Below are 25,690 nucleotides of genomic sequence, written 5' to 3' on the forward strand. Positions count from 1 at the left end.
AGTCTTCAGCTGTATCTCTGATCACTCAGAGGTCAGATGTCTTTCTTCTTTTAAGGTGCGTCTGCACTCAAAACAAATAACATTGCAGACAATCAGCCATTCACAGTTAAAGCTGCTCTCAGTGTGCTCATGGCCCACTTACCCTCTGAACCCACTGACAAGCACACAGCAATCCTTACGTGTCTGAAGACAGATCGACATGTAAACATGTGAAATCTCTTATTAAAAGGATTGACTCATCATTGCACAGTCTAGGGATAGCTACCTGCAGTATCTTGACCCATGTAGTAAATACATTTCTTCCCTAAAACTGCAAATATATTCCAAGTTTTGGTTATTATTTCAGGTCATAAAGTCTATCTATGAAATGACTTCTTTGTTAAGTGGCAGTTTTGTGACACCCCAGGCTGTCTGCGACTCTCTGTGACTCTAATATTATCAGTGTGCTGTACCCAGTAAAACCTACATCAGCAGCTTTTTGGCAGATAACGCAGGTTTCATTTAATTACCCTGATTGGCTTTTCAGTTTTGTAAACCTGTGCACAAAAACATATACATACATATACATTATACTGTAGTTATGGTGGCCGACTTGACAACAAATGCCCCCCCACCTTGACTATGTCCTCCCAGGAAAATAAATCTGCCCCATCCATGCATGCAGACAGTTAAATATTGCCACATCGGGGCTGCAGCTGTATTGTTCTACATACCGTACATTTAATTCCTGCTTCTAACCAACAACTCACCACTAACATGCACACAACCTCTCTCTCGGTCTCCGTACATAAACTCTCGTGCACACTCACCCCCTCCCAGGTGCAAGCACACACAGACACACTGCCCAGTTTCTTAAAGACATGCCACTCTAATAACATCTGTTTCATTAACATAGACTATATCAATGACCAAAGCGCAAAACCTCTCATCTGAAAAATGCACTTTCTTAAGAGAAAGTACAAAATCTTTTTTTGCAGAATACTATATATTAAGTATAGCCAATACTTGTCCAACCTGGACAATGTACAGCCTGCTGTCAAGGACCAGACCCCCTGGCCTTTTAATGGAGCCCACAAAGGAAAATACAAGAACCTCTCTCTCTCCATGTGCAGTCAGCACATTTCCCTCCTGTGCCTTCAGGTCAAGTTCTGTTAAAATGCACATTTGTGGCCTGCCTTTCAGATATTTTGGGATCTTTGTTTTTCATTAGTTTTAACACTAATAATTGTCAGTAGTAAAGTTATTACATCACATGTCCCGTCCGCTCTCTGTACTGAGTGTACTGCACTGAGTGGGGATGTGCACGTGCCCATGGCAGGGAGAGGAGAGAAGTAAAAGTGGATAAGATACCTTAGTATTGGTAGTATCCAATTTATAGGAAAGATGATAGGAAACAAATGAAAAATCAGTGACTCTTTGCTTTTGTTATGGAAGTCAAAGTGACCCCCGTGAAAGTAATAACTGCAATCCTCACCACGAAAATGTAACATGATTTCAATATTTCAGTTCTTGAGAGCAGAAGCTATATTTCATTGGCCGGATCTCTACTTGTTAATAGGGTTGCGATGGTACCCAAAAATGGCAGCTGAGCTATGGGAGCTATGTGTGTATACAATACATCCATATGCTCCGTTTGTACAAACGTAACCACCTGTCACATCTGGCAGATGTAATATCAACCTAACGGGGCATTTTTTTGGCCTGCAGTGAGGTCTAGAGCTGTTGAGAGTCCACAACATTTGTAATATATAAATTGAAGTTAAGAGTAAATAAATAGACATAGAAAATACAGAACACAGAAATATAAGGATCAACAACAGCCAGAAAAGCTCAAAACGTTTGGTGATCTTTAACAATTTATATATAAATGTAGTGGAGAAAATGTCTCATGAGTGAATGTTACAAAAGAAATCTTGTTATACTTTTTGCACCGTTTACTCTGACTAAGAGAAGGCAGTTTTATTAGAAGAATTACACACTTCAGAAGGAACATTGAGTGTGAACCATTAACCACAACAAAGATGTGCATCGTGGTGCTGAACTGTTAAAACTCTTTTACCACTCAACCTTGCACCCAGCGCTATCAAAAACAAAACACAATTGCCACAATAATGAACAAAATGACATCAAACTGGCACAGTCATGTCACTCTCAAGCACTTGCTCTGCATTATTGGCTTTTATAGTGTTAAAGTGTGAGAGCTGCCTTGATACTCTCTTTAGAACTGTAGTCCAGAGTTGAGTACCTGCTTGATGGTTTTTGTCCTTTAAGCCGGTGATGACATTTATCAACACTACACAATATTTTTTCATTACAGAGATTGAGTCAGACATGCTGTTCTGTGGAGTGTAAGCACGAGTTTCCCAGGACGTTGTCTTGACAGAGGTTTGCCGACTGTACGCTCTCGGTGACCTCTGCATCTCTGGATCACTAGCAGCAGTTCACCTCACTCACCCCCCTGCCTCAACGGCCTTGTTTCAAGATGAGTGATACAGTAGTAAAAATCACGCACTGCTCTTCCCATGAGCATTTTGCAGAAAACATTTAACTGTAGTAGTTCTTTGACCCCACACATGGCTTTTGTTGTTGCGCAACTGACATTTCAGTCTGAGCTTCACTTGTAGCCTCACTTTTCATTCCTTGTTGGTGTCGGAGAGCATAGGGAGGTGGGTCCTCCTCCATCCAGGGAATCCTGACCCAGATTCTATAAGACTGAACGCAGCTAGGAGGCAACAGCAGCCTCGATGTAGGTCAGTAAGTTCACGGAGAGCTCCAGCCCTTCCCCATCATCTCTATCAATAGGAATGACCTACTTTCTGGATGAAGCCAATAATCTATAGACCTGTGTGATAAAATGGAACAAAGAGTCTGTCACTCTCACACATCTGGCAGTTCCATGACGAGTATTGGAATGCTAAATCAAAGCCACAGATGCATCACAAACTTAACAACACAATCTTTTTACGCCATTTAGGAACATCTCTGTGAGCTTGATGTGGAGCAAAACACACTGCCCATAGGGAGGAGGATGTAAATATTTTCAGTCTTAGTGTACGGGTGGGCTTTGAGTAAGGGGGCACCTCACATTCTAGGTCACTGCTGTTACATGACCACTTATGCCATTGATGTGACTGTATGAAGCATTTCCATCTCCAGCATGGATCCCAGCTAATCTCCTCAACTCTGGAATTATTTTTTTTTTCCAAGGCAGTCACACGTGAACGTGTCATTTGATGCATCTTTGTGTTGCATGCATAACTGCATGTCCCTCTTTTGCATGATGTGTCTGCACCCCACGTTAACAGTAGCCTCCATTTCTAAACCCACTCACTGAACTCACTGACCTGTCAGTCAATCTGGACATGAGCAACTTTTTGAGTCATCAGGTTTGCCTGCCCTGAGTGCTGATGACTCCACTGCTGCCTCAGAAGGTCAGCTGCCCCCTATCTCAGTTCATCACTTATCTCTATCTGCCTGCTGATGTCCCTGCTACAAAGACCTCGCTGATTTCACTGTAAGAAACAGGGGAGATTGAGTCGGATTGTATTCAAAGTGATATCTAATCTTAAAGGTGAGCGCTGAGTGGACAGTGGGTTAAATCAAGACTTCAACAGAAAATACATTGACACTACAGATGTGAAACTAACCAGCACTTCCCTTGATTGCTGTTGGTTGTGCTTGATACTCTCTTTTCTGTAAAGCACAAAAAAGCCGATCGATTTTTTTGTTCCTGTATTACACGGGTCAATTCAATAGAAAAAAAAAAGTGACAAAAACAAAATAAATGAGCTAAAACACCCTGATTCACACATAACGTTTTCTGAAGAATCACAGAAGCATTCAAGTGGTGCCTTCATTTCAGCTGATAGACTATAATGGTCCTCAGTGGTACAGAAACAAACTCTCTATGACAGATTTATTGCAACAAAAACTTCAGTCTCTAGGGTCACAGAGGAGGGTGTTGCGTAGTTCTGTTTGCCTACACAGGACACCACTAGAAAACATGTTTTTTTTCCTCTATAACTGGCAAGTGCGCAGTGCCAGCTGTCTGCCAGTACACCAGTACCGACAAGAGCACTGTGAGGTTGAAGTTCTTGCTCAACAGTCGGTAAAATGCTTTTTTGCAGGTTGGGTAATAATGGCATCACAGTTTTATATTTCTAAAATATTTTAAGTCAGACATTTTAACATGGTTGTCTATGAGGATTGGATGGTGTCCAAACTTTTATTAGATGTTTCTTTTTGTCCTATAATGTTGAGCTAAGCACAAAAGATACACGCAAGATAGATGCATCTATCTTGATGTTAATAATACATTTACAACATAAACAAATGATCTGATATCATGTGACAACATGCCAGCCAGCTTGAATCTGAATCTGACAGAGCAAATGAACACCGTGTGCATGCAGGTGCGTGGGTGGTAGAGGTTTTTTCCCCTTGTTTTTTGGGAGGGGGGGGGGGGTGATTGATGTGCGTGTGCTACACCTGGAGAGACTTTGGTTCGCTCACCCAGTATGCTGCAAACATCAGATGGAGTTCAAGGTTGTTCTGATGCCACCTGAGAGTCTGTGAATGAGCACTTTTACAGGGTAACAACACGGGGCCCCAGCACATGTTATTTAAGTCATGCCAGCTCCAAGGGGCCGATGTGTGTGTGTGTGTGTGTAGTTGTACTTGGTTAGTCTATCTTTATGAGGACCAATTTGAGTTATAGATCTTGAAAGGGGAGGACTATTTAAGCCAATCCTCATTTTGGGGCTTGTGTCTAAAAGGGCTGTTTGAAGGTTAAGACTTGGTTTTAATGTCAAGGTGATTGGGTGAGACAGTGGGGTTACTGCACTATCCGTGATGGTTCTCACAAAGTTAGAAATACAAATGTGTGTAAAGGGATGAAAGAAAGATTTTCTAAATTTCACATTTAGTTCAAACTGACCTAGAACTCAGTGAATTAATGAAAACATCAAGTATTCAACACTCAATTTCAAATGTTTAAAGATATAATAAGTGTTAAAAAAGGGGGACACACACACACAGCCTACACACGCACGCACACAAAAACACAAAAAAGCAAACAGACAAACTGCAATCGGTCAAATATTTGCCCGGTGCAGAAGTGTCGCAGTAGTATTTGCTTTGCCAGAGTTTCGGTTCCCTCCAATCGCGGGTCGCTGTGAAACACGGTTCAAGCGAACCGCGTCACCTCCGCTGCGGCTTGTGTGTTTATTTATAAAGGGGAGGGGGGGGGGCAAGGGCACTTCCTCCGTCTATCTGAGGTCATACGATCCTCTCAACGTGGATCCATAAATGAATGGTGGGCCACACCATGCAGGGCTGGCCCCTGATTGGCTCGGTGCACCGCAGGAATAAACACTCTCAGGGTATATATATTGTGGTAAGGTGTGACACTTCCAAGAAACGAATCCCAAGAACCACTATAAACACATCAGATCATTGTGATCACTACTGGAAAGAAAGAAAGAGAAAAAAAAAGCTGAAGATGAGAGCGCAGATCCAAAAAGTTCCTCAGATTGTTGAGCTGCTGAAGAAGAAGTCTGTGGGGCTGCAGCACTTCAAGCCAACATCCTCAGTGTGCGTCCTGGAGGAGAAGGATGCTGTGGAGGCTGCGCGCTGCCCTCACGCTGCCTCCAGAGCGCACAGTTTAGACGCGATCCCAGGACCCACCAACTGGCCTCTGGTCGGCAGTTTGATCGAACTCCTGCGGAAAGGAGGTCTGACCAGACAACACGAGGCTCTGGTAGGCATAAAAACTACTTCTACACATTTTAGATTTTAGTTAGTTTAGTTTTTAAAGGAAAACACAAGCTACCAATGTATTTAGATTTTTTTTTTTTGTAATTTATCCAGACAAATTAATAACCATTTACTCATTTTTAGGTTGATTATCACAAGAAATTCGGGAAGATTTTCCGGATGAAGCTGGGCTCTTTTGAGTCGGTGCACATTGGCGCACCTTGCTTACTGGAGGCGCTCTATAGGAAGGAGGGAAATTACCCTCAGAGGCTGGAGATCAAACCCTGGAAAGCTTACAGAGACCTGAGGGACGAGGCTTACGGGCTGCTTATCCTGTAAGTAAAGTCTTTCGATCCTCCCTATAACTCGAAGCAAGCAAGTAAAAAAAAAATGTGTACAATATTTTTATTGTAAAGCGCGCTGAATTGAAAGCGTTGGTTCGCAGGGAAGGGAAAGACTGGCAGAGAGTGAGGAGCGCGTTCCAGCAGAAACTTATGAAACCCACAGAGGTGGTGAAACTTGACGGCAAAATAAACGAGGTAAGGCTGTGAGAAGTGAAACATGTGCGATGTTTTTGTGTGTCCGTTTTGGTGCTCAGTGACACCTTGTGTTTGTGAAAACAGGTGTTGCTGGATTTTGTTGGCAGAATTGGAAACATTAACGTCAATGGGAAGATTGAGGACTTGTACTTCGAACTGAACAAATGGTCCTTTGAGAGTAAGTACATCTGTTTTTTAAAGCGGTTCATAAAGATATTTATCTTTAAAGTCAAATTATTTTTCATCCACATTAGTTTTATTATCTGTCAGGATGAATACATGAATTATTCAATATTCTGTAATGATGCTTATATGCTTTTTTTGTGGCCCTAAGTTAAAAAGAAAATTATAAAATACATAAACAATAGGGTTCGACTCTTAATCTTTGCACTTTTTTGTCCCTTAGCCATCTGTCTTGTTCTTTATGACAAGAGGTTTGGTCTGCTGCAAGAGAAAGTCAATGAGGAAGCCATGAACTTCATCACAGCAGTTAAAACAGTGAGTACACTTGTTACGGTTTCTCTCATGGCAGTAGTGTGAACTGTAAGAGAGGACACTTGTGATGATGTGTAAGACAGCAAGGCCGACTTTTACTGAAACATAACAGTTCATCTAGGTTCACTTCAGCCAGAGTCAGCTGAGCTGCTGCAGTCACTGATGCAGCAGCTCAGACACTCTCACTGCATTTGCTGGGATTTCCTGGGGCAAACTAATATCATCCACAGTCAGGAGATAATAAGGAGGTGGAGGCTCACAAAGGTCTCACAGTGCAGCGGGTGCAAGAGAAAGAGAGTGATGGTGGTGGCAATGAGTACATCTAACTCCTAATTCTTTTTGTTTCTCTGCAGATGATGAGCACATTTGGCATGATGATGGTCACACCGGTGGAGCTCCACAAGAGTCTCAACACTAAAACATGGCAGGACCACACCGCAGCATGGGATCGCATTTTCAGCACAGGTAAAAAACAAAAAAATTAAGCTTCCCCCCTGCCTGCACTGATTCATTCTCATTCCACAAAGCTCGGGTACAGTTTGTCTCCACTCCCCTCTGTGACGTAAACTATTTTGAACTCATTTCCAGTCAGATCATAGACAGCACAGAGGGAGGGCGGGAGTCCGAACCGGGTGCCTCAGTGATTTGTGTACTTGGCACTCCGAGTAGGAGAGTTATAGTAAACCACATGACCCAAGAGTGGGAGTAAGAGGCTGATGCTACTTACAACCTGAATTAGATGATGCACATCAACAATGGGAATCAGGGGTCAAACAAGTGCAGTTGTGGAACTGTAAGACATTTTTCAATCTAACAAATCAGATCAGGAAGGAATCAAGAAAGAATAAAACACTGTACCTGCACATAGTACAGCATTTAGATTTCATTACACACATTGTGTGCATGGAGTGCTACACAAAAGACAATGAGGATGATGAAGAAAGGGAAAGGGTTAAAAAAGCACATTCTTCTTTATATTCTTTACAGTGGTGTAAAGCAGAGTAGCTATATTTGTGTTAATCACTGTGTGTAAATCAATCAATCAATATTTCTTTTGCCTCAGCTCAACTTTTAAAGGAGGTCTTACAGCCTTTGATAACATCCACAGCAGACGTTCTGTGGCTGGACATACACTGACAGTTATTGATTTATCAATCAAGCAAACTAAAAAAAATAAACAGCACAGATCTTAGAATAGTCAACTTTTATGGACCTATATGTATATAAACTGTGTGTTGTGTTTTCACAGCCAAAGTGTACATTGACAAGAAGCTAAAGGGGACCGCTGTCAGAGCTCCTGATGATTTAATCGGTGACATCTTGGACCACAGCTGCCTCTCCAAAAAGGAGCTGTATGCAGCCATCACCGAGCTGCAGATCGGAGGAGTTGAGACAGTGAGTAGCATTTTGTAATGTGTAATTGTCTAATATATCTTTACCCAAGAAAGCAAAGAAACATCCAACATGTTTTAGCTTTTTGTTTCTTTGCTCTTAGAGAAAAAAAATCATGTGGTTGCGTCCCATTTGTGCACAAGTTAACTTTAAATGTTTTACCTTTCGCCTATTTTCCTTCAAATGGGAGAGAAAAAAAAACTGTCCAACCTCTAAAACAAACAGGTGCTGCACTTACAGTGCTTCAAAAGTGGAAAATGAATGTGGTGTGGATGTAACTGAGGAGCCTTTGAGGAACCCCAAACATTCCTGAGCTCCTTTCAGAACCCCACAGAGGAATGTACTTAGAGTAGCTGCCTCACTAAGTGACATTTCCTCTCTGCCTCCTTCCTTCTGTTTCTCACTCTCTCTCTCTCTCTTTCTCAACGTGTTTATGTTTCTTAGACCGCCAATAGTATGCTGTGGTTTATTTTCAACCTGTCACGTAACCCTGACGCCCAGAGGAGACTGCTGCAGGAGATCAGAGAAGTGGTGCCTACCGACCAGGACCCATGTGGAGAGCATATCAAGAGCATGCCCTACCTCAAGGCCTGCCTCAAGGAGTCTATGAGGTACAGTACAACAGAGGCATTATCACAAAGCTACACTATGAGCAAAACTCACTACTCTTACTGTCCCTACTACTAGGACAGTAATGAGCTACTCCTGGGTGCATCACAGGCGCCACACAGGCTGCCCTACCTTATTGCTAAAGCCTGGTGTGGCTGTTTACAGCGTGAAAGGAAAGCTTGCAGACAGTATGGTTAATATTTTTCCAAAAAGACGCCAGAACTGAACACAAGTCAGAGATAACACAGTAAAGCACAATAGTCATTGCAGTTCAGATCAAAACACACGTAAAGATTCCACCAAAATAAACAAGTACTTCACGAGAATGAGCATTTTTACACTAGTAAAAGCACAAAGTTAAAAATAGCTGTTCATGACATAACATCAAAAGAGGAACATGGATTATCTAAACAGTCATCAGCTTCAAATCAGACTCACTGGCTGCATAATGATTTTACCCAGTACCACGGAGATTAAGAGGGAAAACACACACATGACTGACTCAAAAACAAGCTTCATGAGATGTGGTGGCATGACCAGTTACAACCAGTAGTCCCACTTTAAATTCAGCATGGGGATCACGTTCAAATCATTTCCTAACCTTTACACGGTCCACTTTCTCCCGCCTTTCATGTAGTCACAAGTTGTCCAACATGTTACTTAAGGCCAGCATACCCATAACCACATCACTCATGGAATGCACGTACAGTGACCTCTAACTTGAGATTATATCTCACCTCATCTGGTACTTTGGAAAACACTGGAGTATGTTTAGCTCCTGTTAAACTGCTTACACGTGCCTGTCACTATAGCTTCAATTAGGCCATATTCTCAAGTGTTTTCTTTTTCTAATTCCCACAGGTTATCACCATCAGTCCCATTCACCAGCAGGACCCTGGACAAAGACACTGTGTTGGGAGATTATGCCATTCCCAAAGGAGTAAGTGGATTAGTTCTTAGTTAACATACACCTGACATGAGCAGACTACATTCTTGTGTTAATGTACATTAGACGGACATGTAAGAACTCATACAAACTACTACTCGTAGCCACTCCAGTTACATGTATAATTGAGCAACATAATAATCTACAGCACTGGTATATATTCATGTTATTTTCCTCCACTCCATAGACAGTGCTGATGATTAACAGCCATGCACTGGGATCCAATGAGGAATACTTCGATGACGGCAAACAGTTCAAACCTGAGCGCTGGCTGAGGGAGAAGAGCACCATCAATCCCTTTGCCCACGTTCCCTTTGGTATCGGAAAGAGGATGTGCATCGGCCGGCGACTGGCGGAGCTGCAGCTGCAGTTGGCCATGTGCTGGGTATGTTCACTACCAAGTCACATCCAACCACAGTTAAACTGCCTGGACCTCAACTGGCGCCCTGTACTGAACTAAAATTGATGTTTATTTGTCTTTCTTACAGTTGGTCAGAGACTATGAAATTGTGGCAACAGATAATGAGCCACTTGACGTGATCCACTCAGGGCTTTTGGTTCCCAACAGAGAACTGCCAGTCGCCTTCATCAAGAGATAAGGTGAGAAGATAACGAACATCATAACTCTCTAACTTGTATGGTAAATATGAAGCTGCAGAAAATGTGCATAGTGCTAGTTAGCTCAGCATAACTGCTAAAAAGTGGGGTCCAGCTCTCCTGCTATGTATGCCGCTACAGATATATCTTGTGTAGTTAGCATACTAATCAGTTAGTGCCATCCTGTGTCATATTGTAATTCCTTACCTGCTGTCAGAAGGTTTATTAATAATTCCGTCTTCTTTCCTCTCAGGCTCTGTACACTTTCGAACGTAGTGAGAGGAAGATGATACCTCTGTTTCCATGGTCCCAATGGCCCAGTGACTCCCTGCATTGCTGCTCTGTAAATAAAAAAATATTATACATATAATCATGACATAAATACCTCATGTTTATTTAAAACTATTACTTATGTTAATGACTGACCAAACTACCAGTTGTTATGTACAAATTGAATGTTGTACCGAGGCAGCTGTTCTCAAATCTTCAATCTCTGATGTGTTTATGTAGAACTATAACTTTATGTTTGTTTAATAACCTGTACATATGTCGTGGATATGTTTATTTTTCATTATGTATATAAAGTGCAATTATAATACTGTATTATTGTACATTGTTTTATGTAGAGACATATTTTATTCACTCATACTATGTGTTAATAAATGTATCAAAAGTCAACAACCCATGTTTGTTTGTACTCAAACTGTATAATTTAAATTATTAAGTACAATATGTAAGCATTAGAGGGAAAATAAAAAACCACTTGTATGTTTAGGAAAATACATTAAACTTTAATACAATACTTTAATTGCTTATAAGTCTGTTATTTGACTCATTTATGAATCATTATTTTGTTTATTAAAAAAGGCTCAGTGTGCAACTAAAGGAAAAGAACTTATTGAAGGCACCAGCAATCACACTTTATCTAATCTGTTACTCTTTGGCAAAAATGAGTATGTGTTTAACAATACTCACCTAGTTCTACTAGTCTTAAAACCATGTTACACAAAAATCAAGTTTTGGATGTTGTTTCAGAAATGTAGTCTAAACATGATAATAATCAAACGAATGTCTCCCTGTTACCATTGTGATTTAATTCCTAACCTTGTGTAAATGACCAAACTTCATCTTTAACTGCCGCTCAGCAGTGACCTTAGCATAAGGACAACCAATGCTCCTTCAAAGACAAAATTTGGACAGAGCTGATGTCAATGATTTCAACTTCTCTGCTTTGCTGTCCTATCACCCTTCCCATGCCACTTAATCATCAGGTGACTGCTTGATTCATGTAACTCTGACATCTCCCACATGACTGCCATGTGACCTAAATGCTCACATGTGACCTCACGTGAACCAAAAGAGGTTAAATGCCTTCGCTTAAGTAGCTGTAAGTACAATGAACTGCGATACTCTCTTAAAAATAAATACTCAGCTAGAACAGACAACATTACTGGAAAGACCTGGGCTGTTATAAAATCTATGAGCCCCAAATTCAAATGTAAAATAGTAAGTGTTCTGTATTTATATAGCAATGGTACAACCACTGTGAACAACTTGGGGTTAAGGGTCTAGGAGTAGGGACCACGAACCACCAACCTTACAGTTAGTGGACAACCTCTCTACCGCCTTAGTCACAGCTGCCCATGTGATATAACTACTTTAGGTGAAGGATTCGGCATGTCTCATCATGTTCTTCCACACTTTCTATTTTGAGTGTTTAAAACAACTTGCGACCTCCAGGGAGAGAAACAAAACCAATGCAAAAGCTTTATAAAACTCCCGTTCCCATTGAAGCCCAGTGGCCTCTGGAAAGCCTCTGGCAACAGTTTATGCCTCCAACATGGACTTAAAACAGCTCTTCAGATGCATTACAGAAGGTTTGTCTATATTCTGAAGACCATTTTTGACACTTCTGGGCTTAATTTCTCAGCTATGGAGGCTGTCGCTTGGCTGTGGGAGTAACCCCCTTTTTGAAAGGGCTAAGAAAATCAATCAATTTCCATACCTTTGGGAGACCCTGTATCAATGACATATTCACGGAAGGAATATCTAGTACATCACCACAAATACAGCACAAGTGCACAAATTTAATGTAAACAATATCCAAAAAACAACAACTATATGGGCATGTCAAGATACCAGAAGAGGGACAATAGGTTTTCCAAAGGTAAGTGAAATGGCCCTTTAAATTAGTACTTGGTTTAGGGCTGCAGTTGTACAATACTGCCACCCAGTGTCTAAATGCTGCATGCATGAGCTACAAAAACAAAGTGTTTGTATAAACTCTATAAGCACATTATGGGACACTATTACAAAATCCTATACAACATTACCGCCACACGGGTCACAAGGTATAGTAGACTTAAAACCTTTTTGTTCAGTAAAGTGTACAGTTATCCTCAAACAAAGTGTGTAGGGCTGATAGGTATAGTAGGTATAGTTACAGTCACTTATTGACATACAGCCACAGGTAGAACAGGCTGACTAACAGTCTTTAATCTTTATCATAGCGATGCTGCTATAGGCCTACGCTGCCAGGGGGGGACAAACATCATCCACCGAGCAGTTCCCCGACCTCCTCTTCTCTTCTTCCTGTCCCCTGGCCGACTTATGATCCATTATTTTACGTCTTCCTCGTAGTTTTGCATTTCTCTCTCTCTCTCTTTCTCCTTCATCCTCGCTGTCCTGTCTACCTCTTCTTCTCTTCTTTTACCCAGCCAACTATGAGCAGGAAGGTCCTCCCTTGTAAGACGGTTCCTGCTCAAGGTTTCTGAAAAGGGAGTTTTTACTGACACTGTCTGTTGGGTTGTGGGTTCAGGCTCTGGGTTTCTTAAAAGCACCTAGAGACAATGTTGATTCTAAAAAGTGCTATATAAAACATTTAATTGAAAACTGAATTAAATTAAATAAGCTTCTAAAAACATATTAATACTAATATTGACATCTTTTTTCGTTGACATATACACACACACACACACACACACACACACATATTTATGTGTGTGTGTGTGTGTGTATCATGTAACAATCAGCCTTCAAACACAAACAGGAAGAGAGGGCCTGTGTGTGGCGGTAATGTAAATTGCGTGCGCATACACACACACGCAAGCGGCAGGTCCGCACCTCCTGTCTGCTTGTCATCATCAGCAGTGACAGGAAGCGTCTGACGCCGCTCGCTTTTTCATGTTGCGTCGTTGAAGGGTTTATTTGAGCAGCTGCCAATGTATTAAACGCAACTAAGAAAAGCTGAAACTTCCGTCCGTCTCTGTGGCAAATTATTCAGCATATATGCGTACAAGTTAATTAAGTTTGAAGGCTTTAACAGAAGATACGCCCATCGAGAGAAAATCTAGATATTGAGAGCTGGAAATGACATCTGGAGGTTTGGGGCTTCCCGAGGGCCTGGGGCACGATATCAGCCAGGCAGAGCTGGACTTTACAGACCTGTTTCTGTACAATACACCTGGGGAAGATTTCCCTGTTGGCTCTGATAATGGTAGGTAGTTTTCTCCTCAATATATCTCCCAAACTAAATATATAACCTGTGATGTTTTTATGAAGCGTTACATCAATTGTCATTTTTCTCATACTGAGCTGAGAATTTGGCTGTAATGAAGACGAGCGGGAGATATGTCATCATCCTTTTATTGTTACTGAGGAAAAGAAATTCACTGGCCTTTTTTAGTAACTAAACAGTGTTTAGATGTTTTTGCTACAATGATCTGGTGAACTGTACTCAACTCTCATACTTTTGAGGAAAGTTCATAGGCGTTTCAACATGTAACTTAAATCAGAGGAAGTGGAAACATCTTACACACCATACGTGCATCGACCATTTGAATAATCTGGCATATCTCCATGTATTCTCCATAGTAGTGCGTTTAAATTTAAGAATTTAGAGCTGAGAGTAAGGCAATTACAGTGTGTGCTCATATAAATGCTTTCTTTGCTCAGTGACAGATGACCCTGGTTCTCTCCTTCACAATGGCCACCCGCCTCCAGTGCTGGTGGTCGATCGACACACTGCGTACATCTCCACCTCAAACCAACCACCTCCCAGCCAGAACGTCTCCTCTCACAGCCCCACCACAGACAACCTGTCAGTGGGTGTGTTTGAATCCCTGGGGCTGACATCAAGACCAGGCAACATCCCTGCTCCCAGTCCCCGGATTGAGATCACTCCATCAGGCGACTCTCTCAGCTCTCAGACCCTGGAGCCGAGCCCTGGCTCCAAAGCTCTGGGGGCCTACAGGGAATGTGTCAGCCCTGCCAGCAGTAACTCCTCTACAGGTTGGACAGCAGAGGGATACTCCCCCTCTGGTTCGCCGTGTGTCTCCCCTTCTAATGTAGTGGGATGTGGCATGGGGTTGTCTGCCCTGGACCTCTGCCCAAGTTTGCAGGCCATCCACACTTCTTCTACCCACTCCTCTCCAGGAGCCTCCCCGCGCAACAGCATTCCTGATGAAACCTTTCTCCTGCCAAAAGATCAGCGGGCTACATCACCCCTTCCCCATCAGCGTTCCCGCTCCCCCTCACCGCACGGAAAGCGTTCCTATGACCAGGCCCACTCCTATCAAGGTAGTACTCCTGTGAAGCAGCGATCTCGGAGCCCCAGCCCTATCCCATCACCTCATGATCATCAGGGTTCTTACTACCTTCACCAATACCAAGCTGAGTACCAGACCCAAACTCAGACCTCAACCATGGGCCTGGAGGAGATGCTGAGCAGCCTCAGCTCAGGGCTGCCCAGAGCAGTGCCCTCTGCAGGGGTGGGAGGTGCACACAGGCAGGCCCAGAGGCAGGACTGTGGGTATGGAGAGGGGTACAACAATGCCACTGAGCTGGAGAGGTTGAGCAGGGTTGGACCTGAGGTCAAACCTGAAGCCTTCTACATGTTCCCAAGTGTGTGGCCTGTCACTCATTCAGTCGTTCATGGTGGACAGGCCAGAATCAGGTGCTTTGTTTGTCTCAATTTGTGTCATTCTAATAAGCTAAACTGTAAGAAACAATAAGCTAATTATTTGGAAACTTGTCCTCTCCATTTTTCTTTCAGTGTGGCTCCCGTTCCTTCTTTAGAGTGGTCTTTACCCAGTCAGTCTGGCCATTACAAACTACTGATCCAACAACAGCCCAAATCTTACCACAGAGCTCACTATGAGACTGAAGGCAGCAGAGGAGCTGTCAAGACGCCTAACGGAGGGCATCCGGAGGTTCAGGTGTGAGAACTTACATGTTAAAAACAAAAGGGAAAAAGCCAGATAGGGTTCCTGAATAATGTCATATTTATATAAAGCACTACTCATAGCACTACTCCCACATTGATAATTACTGAGGAGTGCATTGTTTTAATCTGCAAAAACACACTGCTGGTTTTCCTGAAAACGGACTATGCAAAGCAGGATTCTTGCTTTACCAGTTATGAAATCATCCCCACAGTGAAAGGAAATGGATTTATTGTACAGTGTGTGAGTCATGATCTTCATTGGTCCTATGTGTCCTCACCAGCTCATTGGGTACCAGGGCACAACTCCACTGGGACTACAGGTGTTCATCGGGACAGCCGATGAGAGGCTCTTGAAACCCCATGCCTTCTACCAGGTTCATCGCATCACTGGGAAGACTGTTACCACACCCAGCATGGAGACGATGATCAGCGGGACTAAAGTGTTGGAGATCCCTCTTGAACCAAAGAACCACATGAGCGTGGTGTGAGTAGAGACTGTAGAGATACACACTAACCAAAAAACACAAAAATCACAAATGTTCACACACATAATCACTGGCAAGTCGTCTGTGATCTCATGCTTATTAAGCAATCTTTAAACACCACTGTGGTTGTTTTGTACTTCATTCGCTGCACATGACAGCCACACGCTTTTCATCTTTTTACACTTCCAACAAGTTTTTGTTGCTGCTGAAAAAAAAACAAAGAATGTATCACTTCCTGTGTGCCAGGGAGTTTTTCCAACTAAGACCTATCAGACACTGGGTTTTTGCAGCTGCAGCAGAATTGCTCTAATTTATGTTTCACACTGTATGATAAGTGAGACATGAGTGATGGTTTTGTCTATAAATGTCAAAGACCTCTACTTTGACTGAACAAAACCAGGTTATAACCTACTAAACATTTGACTGAGTCTGTGTGAGAACAGCTTTAAAAAGTCACAGCAGACAATTTGCCCTCCTTTCTGAAGCCTTTTCATTTTTTCTGTCTTCTCTTATGCTGCACAGGATTGACTGCGTGGGAATCTTGAAGTTGAGAAACGCTGACATTGAACTAAGGAACGGCGAGACGGACATTGGACGAAAAAACACACGTGTGCGTTTGGTTTTCCGAGTCCACATTCCTCAACCCGGAGGCCAACTTGTGTCTCTTCAAGTGGCCTCTCATCCTATAGAATGCTGTAAGAAGTCATTTCTGAATTTAATTCTTTCCACTAGGCTGTGACATTTAGTGAAGTTTTATTGTGACAGTTGCTTACAGTATACCAAACAAAAATGGAGTACATTCCAAATAAGGATTTTACAACTCCAAAATGGCCAGCCAACTACCATTAAAATGTTTCTGCATGATATGTTCTTATGTTCTCTTGTGTGGTTGGTCATATATCTGTGTCATTATGTTTCTACAGCTCAGCGCTCAGCTCAAGAACGCCCTGCAGTCGAGAGGCAGGACCTGGATCGATGCTCTGTACTTGGAGGTCAACAAATGGTCCTTACTGGACAGAATTTCACATCTGACTCCAAGGTTATATTCTCAGAGAAGACACAAGGTGAGGATCATGTTCATTTCCATGCCAACAAGATGTAAATGTAGGCTTTAAGTCACAGTACATAGTACACAATTTGCTCATTCAATCATCAAAATAACTAAAAAACAACAGAAAATAGCCTGCATTTGTCCAAAGAGGCTACCTCAATAGTTATAATTGAAGTCAACTGGCCACTTGAGGATGGCTCCAAAAGTCAGTCTATCTCCATACACCTCCCTGACGACATGCCACACTTTACAGCAGAAATAATTATGTTTACAACCTGGTATTAGGCTCTACCAAGATGGCAACAACCAGAACTACAACACTGAGCTTTCAAACTACTCCTCAGGAAACATACGAGTGAATGCACTGTTTGTGCACCAGCACCAAGCCAAGAAATAGTTAACATAAAACCACCATAAACATAAACGTTCATCAGTGAGTTGTAAAGATGATAGTAGACCAGTTTTGCTGCCATTAGTCAGAGCAAGGTTAGGTAATAATGTATACCTATCAATGCATCTATAGCACTCTCAAAATCATCTTGAAGTTCTCTGATGGCACACTTGATCTTTGTGTTAAGCTTTGTGCAGTGGATTTATACAGTATTTGTTGTCAAAAGATGAAGGGACTATTCATCTTCTAAACTCCAATTAGGACCAAAAACAAGAACTTTTTTCCAACACACAGATCTATTTCTTTAATACAACATGTTTGTGTTGTTATTATAAAGATTGTTGGTGTGGGTGGTTTATATTACACCAACATATTTCTGTGTGTATTTTTGGACACTAAATTACTTTCATGATTAAAATAGACTTTGATGCTCTCCAAATATCCTGTTTGAATGTGACCACCTACACACAGTATTTGTATTTTTAGAATATTTGCATATCACCCAGGAAACATTGACTTTCAGTGACGCACTTTTAACCCCCACCTTTGACTTTGATCAGACGAACCACTGGTTTAAACTTCTACTGTTTTGCTTAGAGTGACAACTTTTATTTATTCTAAATGGAATTTTCTCACTTCATTACTGCTCCTTCAGCCCACACAAAATTGTTGGGTTACATGGTTTGAGAGGAGGATGGGTATAATTGACTGCATGTTAAGCCTCCCCGTTGCTTGGCATGGGGTTTTATGCAACAGGATGTGGTTAGAAAGACTGATAAAGATTCAGACTCAGAGCAGAGGCTTTGTTTTTTTTTCACTGCGTGGGTAGAAAACAGAAACAGCAGGTAAGAGGTGACATGGGAACACTTAAACCATGCAGACATAAAAGAATGTAATTTTCCACTGTCTGAACACATGGGCCTATATACTGTAATCTAAAACAAAAACAAAAATGATATCTGATTTCCTTTGAAACAAAACTTTTGGAAAATATGAGATGGAAACCTCAAATTACCGCTTGGTTAAAATGCGTCTAACTAACCTGGCTTAGCATAAAAACTGAGAGTGAGACCGCCAACCTGGACATGTCAGCTAAAACCTCTAAATCCAAAAATACTATCTGCCCATATTAGTTTTAACATGTTAACTACTGAGCTTTAGAGGACTTTGTAAATGTTTTCAGCCTTAAACAGAGCTTGGCTAGCTGTTCAGCTAATGCTGTTTAAGCCCTGTGAAAGGCTACTTATTGTACAGAAGCAACAGCCCGAAAGAATGAGAAGCAGTAAAACGCTCAGAAACATTTTTACAAAGTAGTCAAGCTATGGATTCAAACCTTGCATTAACACCTGCACACTGCTTTCCTCTGCTTTAAGAGGGTCAACAGATCTGGGAGGTGGAGGCCACTGTGGACAGGGACAAAACCCAAGCTGTAAGTGAATTCTCTCTATTCTGTAGAGCATTGTTATTTTTACATAGTCCACTGTGGTATATACTGCATATTATGCCAATATTGTCTGGTCCTGTCACACACTCACATTTATGTAAATGCATTTAAAGAAATTCGTTTTGTGTTGAACTGTTGCTCTGCTGTGTCACTAGAACATGCTGTTTGTGGAGGTCCCTCCCTATAGACACCAGACTATTTGCCAGCCAGCCAAAGTCAACTTCTACGTCATCAATGGAAAGAAGAAATGCAGTCAGCCTCAGCACTTCATCTACACTCCTGTGAAAGGTAAATCTCTTAGTTCTCAGTGTACCTGGGTGACAAGAGAGGGTTGACAGAGATAGCCAGGGCTGTAAGGAAGGACTGTTCTGACTTCTGTCAGCATAAACCTAAAACCTACAGTTGCCATTAAAAACAAACGTAACCCTGCATCTGGATTATTGTTGACTTCACAAGAAATCTATACACATCCTAAGAAATGATCAGTTTTTTGTCGTTAAGAGCAAACTACACCCACAACACTGGCTGCGTAGGGAGGGCGCAAACCTCAGTTTGTCTCAACGGGGAAATTTGTCACTCAATTGTTTTCACTTACGCTGTAAACACCTACATACGTGTGAAGCTGGCCAAAGCTGAAAAGCACACTTCAAACAATCTTCCAGGAATCAAAGCACATCACTACTAGTAAAGTAGCTAGACAGACATCTGCATCTAATTTTGCTTATTATTTAGTAAAATGGACCACTAAATATGCCTAAATACATTCTTACTGAGATGTTTGTGTGTTTAGTGATGTTTAAATCCTCTGATAATAGACCTGTATTATTCTCCTAATGTCAAATGATCTTTGTTTTATATTTCAGCCATTAAAGCAGAGCCACTGGATGACTATCAGTTGAATTCATATGGCTACTCGGATAATCAGTCCCTGCCCGGCATGCCAATGAAGTCATTCTACCAACAGGACAGCAGCCTGCAAGCCTTGAATGTTTCCCCAACACTGTACCACCTAACCACTGTAGACCCCCGAGCCCCGGTGTTAACTCCTGATCCACTGGATGACCAGCCGGTCTATTACCAGCCCATAGCTGGTACTCTGATCAACAGCCCAGTGCTTTACCACACTGCAAGCCAGCGCTACAGCAACTGTGGTACTGCACTGCTCGGTGGTTCTCCAATGGGCTCCCATTTTGCCTCCACTCCCAGCCAATGTGTCAGTGCTAGGACCCCTGCGGCCAAACTGGCCGAAGGTCCACAGGTTGGTGATGCATTTGAGGCTTGTTTGGCCTCAAGACATCAGGGTTTTGTGCAGACAGCACTGCCTCTAGGAAAGTCTCCACCTTCAAGATACATTCAAGCTCATGCTCAGGGAAAGGCTGGATGCCAGGTGGAGTCTCTGACACACATAGGCTCTGTTCGAGGACACCATGAGGAACAAGTTCCGGAGAGGATCACAATCAAACAAGAGAACCTCAGCTATTCCTACCTGGAGGACGGTGAGTAAAATACTCATGATCAGTATTACTCAAAAGAAAGGTGTTATGGATTAATCAATGTGTCGATGGCAGAAAAACCTTATGAGAAGCAGAACAGGGAAGCTGACGATTGTTCTAACGTCCTGAACACAACAATCCACTTAAACGAGGCCCACTTAAACCAGAGACAAACAAGAAAGAAGCTAGAGTTGAAACTTCTTCTTTGGCCAACCTCTTTTTGAGTTGACCACACTGGCAAAAGACTAATCAAAAAGATTTGTAGTGTTATATGTATCTCAGCCCCTTCCAGGGTTTTTATCCAACTTGTGACAACAACCATTTTAATATAATTCAGACCGTTCAAGTATTATGCAAACTTTAGATAGCTTTAAAATGTTTTTAGTGTTGGGACTGACTTTAGGGAGGGATCTATTATTGGACATTACAAGTGACTACTAAAGAACTATTCTTTTATCTGTGAATCATCATGTTTAGTGTTTGACAGCGCCGTGCATTGTGTAAATATACAAAAGGGAATGATCTACAGTCTGTATGTAATTGTTCAGTTTCTTTCTCTGGGTCAGTTGCTCCGTGTTTTAAAAGCCTTTAAAATAGAATTATACGTAGCATTGCCAAAAAGGACAGATGACACCATTAAAATGACTGAGGTGAAGCACTGAAGCCAGGAGGTTGGGTGCTTGTAGTCCAGTCTGCAGTGCATACAAGCACATTGCAACTGTATGCTTGCAAATCCTGCCTTGTGGTTTTGTGTGTGTGTGTGTTGGGTCTTTCTATCCACTTTCCTGTCTTTGTTTCAGTCTGACTCTCGCTTTCACACACTCATACTGACACACACTTTCAATTCATTTGACAAAAAAAAAATCAAATGCAGCTAGCGTATAGTTTCTTAAGTGTTTGAGAATAATAAGTGAGTTAGAAGCAACACTACTATGATTTACTCTGACCTTGTTTGCTGTGGGGGAAGGTTTTCTGTTTACACCTCTATGATGGAGGACAGAAACAGGAAGTATTGTATAGGCAAATACAGGCACACCTGTGGTAACCAAGCAGCTACCTCCTTTGTTCTTGACTCTAACACATGCTAGGCAAATTGTAAAAGTTTATGTAACTACTGATAAATGACATACACATATTAACTAAAACACAGCACTGTGTTTCTGTTACTTTAAATTAATACTGTATTTTGAGATTCAATATATAGTAACTGTATTCTTTCAGTCGTAACAGCTGTGCTTAGTTACAAAAGATGCCCTTGATCCACAAAGAAACCACTACAGTAGAATTGTGTACAATAAAAGGAAGACCTCTACTGCCATTCATATTAATGCAATCCATAGTAGTAGTCATGACTGAACAGATTTATTTTTGAAAATAGAACTTTTCACAGTTGAGGTCTCTAAAGCGCTAACCACAAACCTCAGCTCCCCTGGTTCATAATCTAAGAGATGACCTTCTCATGTGCCACCTTCCCACCTCATTTCCTGCCAGTTCTACAGTTAAACTTTAAAATAGAACTATATTATGCCCTGCAAAAGGTTTGCCCTGGCGACCTCTACTGGAAGAATTAAATAAATAATTTTCCATTGATGTGAACTCAAGCCTGAGGTTCTTTGTGGAGAAAACAAAACATCAGTTGTGACTGGTGTTAGGAATAAGATACTTTGCTTTAAAATGTTACATTAGATAGGCTCTTCATCTTGCTTTGTCAGATGTTAACTGGAAGTTACTCATCCCTGTTTTTTTTTTTATGTTTTCAGTGAACGACATCATAAAACGAGACATGACAGGACACAATGGAGAGTGATCCTGTTGCCCTGCAGCTGCCATGATGTTCTTCACTCATTACTTAAAATTTTTAAAGTGTAATCTGCAGACATTAAGCATCAAATACCGATCGACTTACATAGAGCTTGTAGGAATTAGATGCAGGCATTTAAAGGAATCAAAATAAACTGCGAGTATTGAGGTTTACACCCTGTTTCTCACTCTACCAATTTTTTCCAGAATGTACTTAAAAAAAACAGTCAGCTCTGTGTTAGCCTTCAGTGCTGCAATACATTTAACCCTTAGCAAAGACAGTAAAACCTGTATCTTTTTTAACCTGTTTAATTTCTCTCTGTTCATATATTTGTACAATGGATCTGCTCTTTGTAAGCATATAAAAATATTTTATAATAAATAAATGATAAATCAATCTGTTTGAGTGTGATAATGTAAACTACTGTTTATGCATCATATTTTATTTAAATAAAAAAATATTATCAATATTATAAATATTATTATTATTATTATCCTTAGGCTTAACTAGTACCAAGGTAGATACCAAGAATTTATAATGGTACTACTATAAACTATAGCATTATTCACTGAGAATTACAAACAGCTGTAGTTTAGTTAAACACTTGTTGGATGAGCTGCACCCATCGAGCTACCTGCTTAGCAATTAGCCTGTTAGCATTGTAGCTAGTTCGCTAAGCAGGTGTAGCTAAGAGACAAACTACCGACTACAGTCCAACAACATACCTTCTGTGTAGTATGTTTTTGCCCAGTTGTGTTAATTTAACAGGTTTTTAACTACTTCATTCTAACGTAACTTTTGAAAAACGTGTGAGAATAATAGCATTTTGGTGACCTGTTATGTGTTTGGTTATATTACCTTTCATCCGTGGTAGGTACCATCACAGGTCGGCTGGTTGACTTGCATTAACTTCTTTATCTTTACACTTGTACATTAAACGGCAGCGAAAGGGAGCTGATTGTTGCACTTTTATTTGCTAATTGTAACTGAAAGAAAACATTTTTAGGGGGTTTTATGTCTAAAAACACCATTTTATGATGAACGTTAGAGGGCGACATTTTCCAACCCATCATTCATCGGAGCGGAAGAAGGGCCCATGTTTTATACGTCACTTCCTGTAGACGATTTATTTTCCTCGCCCTTTGTAAACTAAATTAGCATTTTCCTCTTCCTTTTAGTAATGTTTTAGTTCATTTTTGCTCAGACTTTCTGAGCTGTGCAGGAAGGTTAACGTACTTCTCTTTGTGGTAAGTGTTGGCTGTTTAATGTATGTGTAGTCACAGTGCTTTCCTACGTTGTAACGGATTTGTAGCTGCGGTGTTAAAAGTGTTCTAGCTCCGATTTCAGCAAGTATGGTGTTAAAATGGGGGAGAACAAAATGCGTTCCATTTGATAAACATGATCTGAAATAACATGCAACGATCTCGGTGACAAACTGCCGATTTTACTGCTTCCCGTGCTCCTGTGTTGATTACAGGAGGAACAAGGAAACGTAACGGGCTAAACAGAGGACCACCATGTCTGCAGAGTTGGACCTTTCCCCTCCAGAAGTGCCCGAACCCACATTTCTAGAGAGCATTCTGCGCTATGGGTTGTTCCTGGGTGCCATCTTCCAGCTTATCTGCATCATGGCTGTCATCTTCCCCACATCCAAGGGCCATGAACAGGTAGGTACACACAGAGGGAGGAAGAGGAGGAAGAAACTGTTAGGGCCAGCTGTACTAGAAACATCTAGCAGTCACATACATACACAGTAGCCTCTGTAGGAATGCTCAAGGTCTTTTCAGAGCCACTCCCTTCTTAAACCCTCTGTTATCGAACAGACACCGCTTCTTAGAATAGGCACAAGCATAATCATATATGACAGTAACATATCATGTATGAGATCATAGGAGTAACGTCACATATATTTCCATAGTAAGACATATGGATAGACTGTCTCCACAAAGTCCAGCAGGCCATGCTGCTGACACAGGTTAGGTTATTTCCAGAATTCTTCCAACATAAGCCTCCTGTTTATACAAAGTATAACAATAATGAAAGGAAGAATTAAATCAAACACATGCTTTGGATATAATGCATGTTAAAATACACCTGAGTGATTAGACAATAAAATAAGCAGTTAAGCTTCAAAATATAGATTCGGAATAATTAAGGACTCTAATAAAAGAAAAGAATAATAGAAACAAAATCATGACTCTGTGATTTATTATTTTTACCAACCAGGTAAAAATAGGTATTGGTATCTATCTATCTATCTATCTATCTATCTATTAAATCCAACAATACAGAGAGAGCAGTTGAATGTGTAGTGGTGAATCTGAAGATAGAGATTCCAGAGGCTACTTTCACTGTCTTCACACTGACAACTGTCAGGAGAGAGTATTTATAGACAAGCAATTAAATCCACACTCTAATTATCCTATTTTCAGGCATTGTTATCAGATCCAGTGATTACGCTCCACAGTATGTCGCCATTTCATCTTCTACAGCAGCCTTCTCTGCCAGAACAATAGAAACAATTGCACTCTGTGCTGACAGGAAAAAAAAAAGTGCTGAAACATGTCAGAGTTTCTGTCGTTTGATTTGGATGAGTTTCTTGTGTTTTCTCTCCACAGGAGGAGTCTGAGTCCGCTGATGGTAAAGCCACTGAACAGATGAAAAAATCGAAAGGACCAGCTCCTCAGATTCGACAGAAGCCGAAGAAAGAGAGCAAGAAGAAGCGATAGATTACTCTCTGTGTGAGCCAATACTAAAAACATCACTACAGGGACATGAAAGACTAATATTACATCATATGACTTCACAAAAAAAATGTCCTTTGACCCCATTGATTGATTCAGCTCAGTATTACTGAGGAGAAATGTGTCATGGCATTTTCAGACTGTATATGCAGTTACAGTTTTTTATTATATAAGTATGTTTTGCATTTATTTTGTTTTATTATTGAACCTGATTTGGATGTTTTGGATTAAAACAGATGAATAAATACCTTGTGTAATCATCTCTGCTGGTCACATGTTTATGTTTAATGTCAGAATAAATCTTGACCTCATTATACAATTCAATTTTGGGACACTACAATAATGTAATTTAGATTCAAACTTATGACCAAATTATTAAAATTTAAAATGGTGAATGAATAATGTGATAAACAAATATTATTATTTTGATAACACAGTCTTCAGGCTCTGGTTTGAACCCGGAAGTGTCTTTAAAAAGTTCTGGCATCTGATCAGCGTAATTCTTTGGAATGTTAGCTTAAGTAATCAATGATGTTAAACATTGAAAAATAAATCAGTGAATATATTGACTGCTAAATCCAGGTCTTCGTCGTGAGGACACTGTTTTAATCCGTGTCCAAAGTTACCCATCGTTTAAGTGAACTATGCGTCGCCTAGCAACCATTGTCCCTTGCTAGCAAAGAAGCTAACTGGATTCTCTGGGGAATTTATGTACTAAAGATGCG

At 41.1% G+C, this 25,690-nt stretch overlaps 3 protein-coding genes across 3 annotated transcripts; all 3 read left to right on the top strand.

Annotated features, from left to right (window-relative positions):
• Window positions 1-5,323: 5,323 nt before the first annotated feature.
• On the top strand, window positions 5,324-11,015 carry cyp24a1 (cytochrome P450, family 24, subfamily A, polypeptide 1). Its single transcript, XM_028406250.1, has 12 exons — window positions 5,324-5,758; window positions 5,899-6,089; window positions 6,200-6,293; window positions 6,378-6,471; window positions 6,700-6,791; window positions 7,142-7,253; window positions 8,038-8,183; window positions 8,625-8,791; window positions 9,651-9,729; window positions 9,923-10,120; window positions 10,224-10,335; window positions 10,586-11,015. The coding sequence occupies exons 1-11, from the start codon at window positions 5,327-5,329 to the stop codon at window positions 10,332-10,334; spliced, it is 1,716 nt and encodes a 571-aa protein (XP_028262051.1). The 5' UTR covers window positions 5,324-5,326; the 3' UTR covers window position 10,335; window positions 10,586-11,015.
• A 2,466-nt stretch (window positions 11,016-13,481) lies between these two features.
• Window positions 13,482-22,617, top strand: nfatc2b (nuclear factor of activated T cells 2b). Its single transcript, XM_028406947.1, has 10 exons — window positions 13,482-13,828; window positions 14,287-15,286; window positions 15,386-15,548; window positions 15,838-16,040; window positions 16,564-16,736; window positions 16,965-17,105; window positions 18,857-18,912; window positions 19,083-19,215; window positions 19,791-20,423; window positions 22,181-22,617. Exons 1-10 carry the CDS (start codon window positions 13,702-13,704, stop codon window positions 22,225-22,227), a joined length of 2,676 nt encoding a protein of 891 aa, XP_028262748.1. The 5' UTR covers window positions 13,482-13,701; the 3' UTR covers window positions 22,228-22,617.
• A 696-nt stretch (window positions 22,618-23,313) lies between these two features.
• On the top strand, window positions 23,314-25,227 carry manbal (mannosidase beta like). Its single transcript, XM_028406413.1, has 3 exons — window positions 23,314-23,468; window positions 23,699-23,888; window positions 24,840-25,227. Exons 2-3 carry the CDS (start codon window positions 23,739-23,741, stop codon window positions 24,948-24,950), a joined length of 261 nt encoding a protein of 86 aa, XP_028262214.1. The 5' UTR covers window positions 23,314-23,468; window positions 23,699-23,738; the 3' UTR covers window positions 24,951-25,227.
• Window positions 25,228-25,690: the final 463 nt, after the last annotated feature.

The sequence above is a fragment of the Parambassis ranga genome, chromosome 5, assembly GCF_900634625.1.
Source record: "Parambassis ranga chromosome 5, fParRan2.1, whole genome shotgun sequence".
Taxonomy (NCBI): Eukaryota; Metazoa; Chordata; class Actinopteri; family Ambassidae; genus Parambassis; species Parambassis ranga.

Bases quoted from the DNA above. Each gene is read 5' to 3' on its own strand.
- cyp24a1 (XM_028406250.1), top strand. From the start codon at position 5,327: ATGCAGGGCTGGCCCCTGATTGGCTCGGTGCACCGCAGGAATAAACAC. The intron at 6,472-6,699 runs GTAAGTACATCT...TTTGTCCCTTAG, and splicing joins GAACAAATGGTCCTTTGAGA to CCATCTGTCTTGTTCTTTAT. The intron at 8,184-8,624 runs GTGAGTAGCATT...TATGTTTCTTAG, and splicing joins AGATCGGAGGAGTTGAGACA to ACCGCCAATAGTATGCTGTG.
- manbal (XM_028406413.1), top strand. From the start codon at position 23,739: ATGTCTGCAGAGTTGGACCTTTCCCCTCCAGAAGTGCCCGAACCCACA. The intron at 23,889-24,839 runs GTAGGTACACAC...TTCTCTCCACAG, and splicing joins CATCCAAGGGCCATGAACAG to GAGGAGTCTGAGTCCGCTGA.
- nfatc2b (XM_028406947.1), top strand. From the start codon at position 13,702: ATGACATCTGGAGGTTTGGGGCTTCCCGAGGGCCTGGGGCACGATATC. The intron at 16,737-16,964 runs GTAAGAAGTCAT...ATGTTTCTACAG, and splicing joins CTCTCATCCTATAGAATGCT to CTCAGCGCTCAGCTCAAGAA. The intron at 20,424-22,180 runs GTGAGTAAAATA...TTATGTTTTCAG, and splicing joins CTATTCCTACCTGGAGGACG to TGAACGACATCATAAAACGA.